The sequence below is a fragment of the Trichechus manatus genome, unplaced genomic scaffold (assembly GCF_000243295.1).
Source record: "Trichechus manatus latirostris isolate Lorelei unplaced genomic scaffold, TriManLat1.0 scaffold00136, whole genome shotgun sequence".
NCBI classification, from domain to species: domain Eukaryota; kingdom Metazoa; phylum Chordata; class Mammalia; order Sirenia; family Trichechidae; genus Trichechus; species Trichechus manatus.
In genome coordinates this window covers 787,233-792,823 of record NW_004444072.1, presented here as the reverse complement: position 1 = coordinate 792,823, position 5,591 = coordinate 787,233, and the positions used below count along the sequence as shown (strand labels likewise).

Here is a 5,591-nt window from a genome sequence, read left to right as displayed (position 1 = left end):
CCCCAAGCCAAACCCATTGCCACTGAGTCGACTCCAACTTATAGCAATCCTATACGACAGAGTAGAACTGCCCCACAGGGCTGCCAAGACTGTAATCTTTATGGGAGCAGACTGCCGCATCTTTCTTCCACAAAGCGGTTGGTAGGTCAAAGCTAGCGTGATTTATTAAGGTCCCTGGATCCCTGGGTGAGACACGTACAGAAAGACTTCTATTACTCATAACTTTCCATCACTGCCTCTCTCTCTCTAATGCTTTTTTCCAGTCCCACTCTCTCTCTCTCTCTCTCTCTCTCTGGGGCACTGCATTTTCCTTCCAGTTATCCCGAGCCCTGTCTGACATGTTCCATTTACTGCCAGAAAGGCAGATGTGAGAAAAAGTCTCCCATTTTTAAAAGCTGCTTCATAGCCACATTTCTGATGTTGTTGGTGGCTATGGCGTAACAATTTCATTTGAATAGAGTTCTAGTCAACCATGATGGGAAAGGTTCCTACAACAGCCATTTCTAATACAGCTTTTGCTTTAAGAGTTTGGTTCTTACTTTAGAAAACGTTGGAGGAATGTGAAATGCTTATACTTCCTGGGTGTCACTTGATCAACAAGAAAAGAAAACAAACAAAACACTGCTTTGTGGATGTGTAAACTATAAATTGACATTTATTTTTGTTTGAGCTCTTAAAACCAATTGTGTACTGAGAGTTTGTTGGAGGAAGATGTGGCCTGAAAAAGACAAACGTGAGTAGAAAATACCAGAACATGTATCAGTAATTCATACTTAAGAGGAAGAGACGCTGAGGGAATCTGCATCTCCTACTTCTTCCCATAGTTCCCAGGGTGGGATCTGGTGCCATAGAAGTGGTTTCCAACCTTAGGGTAGAGAGGTGGTCACAGTGCTTGTGACCATTGGCCTGTGGAAGTGGAGGCTGATCACGTGGCAGCCAGCGCCCACCCTACACATTTCCCCTAGTCCCTGTCATACAACCGCCCGTAGAGAGCTGCCGTCACCAGGCCTGAGGACAGCCCACTCTTCCTCATGAAATAGTGGTCATTCTCCCAGCCCATCTGGTCAGGGATTTCCAGAGTCATCCCTGAGGTCAGAAACAGAGGAAAGATATAGGAAGTAGAGAAGTTCCCCCACAGGTGAAACTCAAATTTCCCCGTGGCCTCTGTGATCTCCTGCCCACATGTATCAAGACCAAGCCCCCCACACTTGACCAGGGCACAAACTTGAACGTAGTAAGTGCCATGCACTGTGTGAAGACCATCAAAGACCCCCAGGGCATACAGCTCTGTGGACAGGTCAGGCCTCTGGTAAAGTAAATAACAGCAGAGGCCATTTGCACACACTCGGAGATGGCCTTCCTTTCCCCACACAGGGACCAGGGTGAAATTGTCATACATCATCTCAGAGTGAAACAAGGGAAGAGCGTCCATGTTCCACTTGGCAGCTCCTTCGCAATGGACTTCGTGAGCATCCTTCTCACAGTATGGATCACCTGCCAAGATTTTTAAAAACTTAGCATGAGATGGGCCCATTTTACCTGTTGCATTCTCTGTACCAATGAGACCCAGTGGATTTTTAGCTACCTGGGCAACTATAAGGTGACCTCTGGGGTTTTCCATGTCATGGTGCCAAAAGGACTGCAGAGGGGTGTGTATGCCACTCCCCGTCATCCCCAGAGATGGGTGGTGGATGTTAGCTGCCAGCATGTTGATGCCAAGGGCAATGGCAAAGCCGTGTTGAATCTGAATAGCTGCCAACAGTGGGAGCTGGTTCATCCAGGCAGTTGGGTGCACAATGTGCTTCACCTTGAAGTCTCTGAGGAGGCTGATGCCAGGCTCAAAGAACAATATGTCAAAGCAAGTGAAGATGCCAAACTTGCCAGCAAAGGGGGTATCAAAGGTGATGTAATCCACTTTGGGAGGGGTATCAAAAGCGGCCTCAAAGTACAGGTTGTGTTTGCGGTAGCGGTCAACAAGGGTTCCATTACTGCTGAACACAACATTTGTGTTAAACTGGTATCTCCCATCATTTGGGCACCCTGGGTCACTGCTATGACAAGGCTGCTTCGTGCCGAGATTGGCCACCAGGAACATCTCTCCCCTGAGGGCCATACAACTCAGGCGCTGGAGGACCTAGAGAGAAAGAGGTATTAATAAATGGATCTTCCAAGTTCTGCCTTTTGCCTTATGTTTTTTTAATGGAAGAGTACCTGTATTATGCCCATAATATACAGACACTTATTTTACATCAATAAGAAAAAGGCAACCATTACTGAAAATGTTCAAAGGATATGAACAGGTGATTCATAGAATAAATACAAATGGCCAACAAATATCTGAAAAGATGCTCAACCTCATTAGGAACAGGGAAATGAAAATTAAAACAATAATGAAATTTACCTCCATCCGATTGGCAAAAACTCAAAAGACTGATCCTATGTTGCACTGACCAATAGGTGGGAAAATAGGCAATGTTTAAGCACTCAGCTGCTAATCGAAAGGTCAGTGGTTTGAATCCACCAGCCGCTCCTTGGGAGAAAAGACCTGGCGATCTGCTCCCGTAAAGATTACAGCCTAGGAAACCCTACAGGGCAGTTTTACTCTGTCCTATAGGGTTGCCATGTGTCAGAGTCAACTTGATAGCACACAACAACATAAAGTGAATACCAAAGTCTTTTGAAGGGTAAACTTGGCATACTTTAAAATAATGTACAATGTATCTATTGTTTGACTGAGAAACTCCACTTCTAGGAATTTTATCTTACAGAAAAACTTGGACATATTTACAAAAATATGTATATAAGGACATTCATTGAAACACTGCTCATAATAGCAACATTAAAAAAAATTAGTTTAAAAATGTTAGCATACAGCATGCTAAAAAAGGAGGATGTCAATAACTATAAAATGCATAGCATCATTGGATGTACACCAAATTGCTGATGGCAGTTTCTCTAGGAAGGGAAAGAGGGTGAGGGTGGAGGGTGGGGAAGGTGCGCTTTCACCTTTTTACTTCTGCATGTTTTTCTATAAACGTGTTTTTTGTGTGATTAGTAAACAGACAGACCCTTAGATGAATAAACACCTTGTAACACCAGACACTCTTTCACTGAAGGAACGGATGGCACATGGAGTTTGGGTTTGATTTCTATGATCCTAGAGTCTTCCTTCAATCTCAGATAATGCTGTCTTGGCTTTTGGTCCCTGGCTGGGTTCATCTGCACATGACCTCTGTTTACTGAGGAGGAATACTGGGATCCTCACACACCTCCGTGTCATTGAACCGGTGAGGCTCCAGGCATGGGTTCCACCTCACCAACCGGGGAGACGGCATGAAGTCCAAAAATGGGTATATGGATGTTCTTGTAAAGTTGAATCCATGAATGCCATCTTCTGGAAACACTATAATCTGTACACCCTGTAAGTGAAAACATCAAAGAACAGTCTGTTAGATGATGGGAAGCACCACTTCATTCATTTGTTCATTCTTTCCTTCATTCGACAACCATCAAGCAATTACTACTCTGAGTCAGTGACCAGAGATACAAAGACAGTGGCTAGACTCTCATCAGAGGTCTTAGTCTTGGGAAAGATGTCGCTCTTGGCCTAATTCTGAGGGAACAAAGTCCTCTAGCAATACCCATTGACTGTGCTGGGGTGGCAAGTCAGGTAAGGAGGAACGTGTGAGCTTGTTTGAAGGGAGTTTACCAAGCACACAGTTAGGAAGGGTTTGGAGTTCTTGTGCAATGGGAGATGAGGTCAATTACAAAGGGCCTGAATATTGGGCCAATTAATAGATCAGTATTTACAGTCATTGTACATCACAGTTAGATGGGGAATTTCTGAAAAAACACTGAAGCTTTGGCCCCACCCTAAAAAGTCTGATTCAATTGATTATGGGTGGGGTCCCAGAAACAGCATCTGTTTAAAGGTCCCCAGGTGATTCTAATGTGCAGCCAAAGCTGGGACCCACTCTGCTAGCTGTTAATAGACAAGTGTGTTGATTTCAGCATGGAAACAAGGACTTACTCTAAATCGAAATTCCCCAACTGGGAATTCAGAGGTTCCTTTCAGAACCCTGACAACCCTAACAGCCTTTTCAAACACCTCGGGGACACCCTGGGCTCCCTGACTGGGATGGCTGGGGCTCCGCATGACGTACGTAGCAAGCTGAGGAAATCCAAAGCAACAGGGCTGCCCTCAGCCTCAGTGCCAGGGCCTTGTTCTTCTGGTGCTCTCCACTTACAGGGCTTAAAATGTCACGCCTAGAACATTAGCCCCACTGTGGAAGGTGCAGGAGAAAGACAGAGAGGCATGAATAATTTAAAATAGCAGGCAGTTTGAGTCATTTCTTTCTGGAATGCACTGCAAACTCTCTAATTTTTTTCCTGGTTATCAAAGCTTCAAAAGTTTAATTGTAGAAAATTTGGAAAACAGAAAATATAAAGGAAGAATTCATAATCCTATAACACAAAGGTTGTTATTAGGTGCCGACTCATAGCGACCCCATGTAGAACAGAATGAAACACTGCCTGGTCCTGTGCCATCCTCATGATCGGGGCTATGTTTGAGGCCACTGTTGCAGCCACCGTGTCAATCCATCTCACTGAGGGTCTTCCTCTTTTTCGTTGACCCTCTACTTTACCAAGCATGATGTCCTTCTCCAGGGACATCATAACACGTCCAAAGTACGTCAGAAGAAGTCTCGCCATCTTTGCTTCTAAACAGCATTCTGGCTGTACTTCTTCCAAGACAGATTTGTTTGTTCTTCTGGCAGTCCACGGTATATTCACTATTCTTAGCCAACACCATAATTCAAAGGCATCAATTTTTCTTCGGTCCTCCTTATTCACTGTCCAGCTTTCCCATGCATATGAGGCGAATGAAAATACCATGGCTTGGGTCAGGCGGACCTTAGTCTTCAAAGTGATATCTTTGCTTTTTAACACTTAAAAGAGGTCTTTTGCAGCACATTTGCCCAATGCAATATGTCGCTGATTGCTTGACCACTCCTTCCATGGGCGCAGATTGCAGTCCAAGTAAAACGAAATCCTTGACAACTTCGATATTTGCTCCGTTTGTCATGATGTTTCTTATTGGTCCAGTTGTGAGGATTTTTGTTTTCTTTATGTTGAGGTGTAATCTATATCTTCAATACAGCTGTAGTCTTTGATTTTCATTAGTATGTGCTCCAAGTCCTCTTCACTTTGAGCAAGAAAGGTTGTGTCATCTGCATATAGCAGGTTAATGAGTCTTCCTCCAGTCTTGAGGAAGACCATTCATATAGTCCAGCTTCTCAGACTACTGAATATTAACATGAAGGTACTTGTTAATATTTTGGTTATTTTCATTATTTTCCCTTAAAAATATATATATACACACACACATATAATGCATATATATGTATATATACTCATGCTACCAAAAAAATAAATCCAGACTTTGATAGGAAGAAGCTTTATTCAGAAAGAAAATGGGGAAAAGGACTATTACAATAGGAACTGAACTGAACCCACTGCCGTCAAGTAGATCCCGACTCATAGCAACCCTATGGGACAGAGTAAAACTGCGACCATAGGGTTTTCAAGGA

At 43.7% G+C, this 5,591-nt stretch overlaps 1 protein-coding gene across 1 annotated transcript in view; it reads right to left on the bottom strand.

Moving 5' to 3' along the window:
* Positions 1-629: 629 nt before the first annotated feature.
* Positions 630-5,591, bottom strand: part of BTD (biotinidase) — a 35,576-nt gene continuing 30,614 nt past the window's right edge. The window contains exons 3-4 of the mRNA XM_004385270.3: positions 3,270-3,419; positions 630-2,134 (exon numbers count right to left, since the gene is read on the bottom strand). Of these exons, the coding sequence (XP_004385327.2) occupies positions 962-2,134; positions 3,270-3,419 (1,323 nt within the window). The 3' untranslated portion in view covers positions 630-961. The remainder of the gene's footprint in view (positions 2,135-3,269; positions 3,420-5,591) is intronic.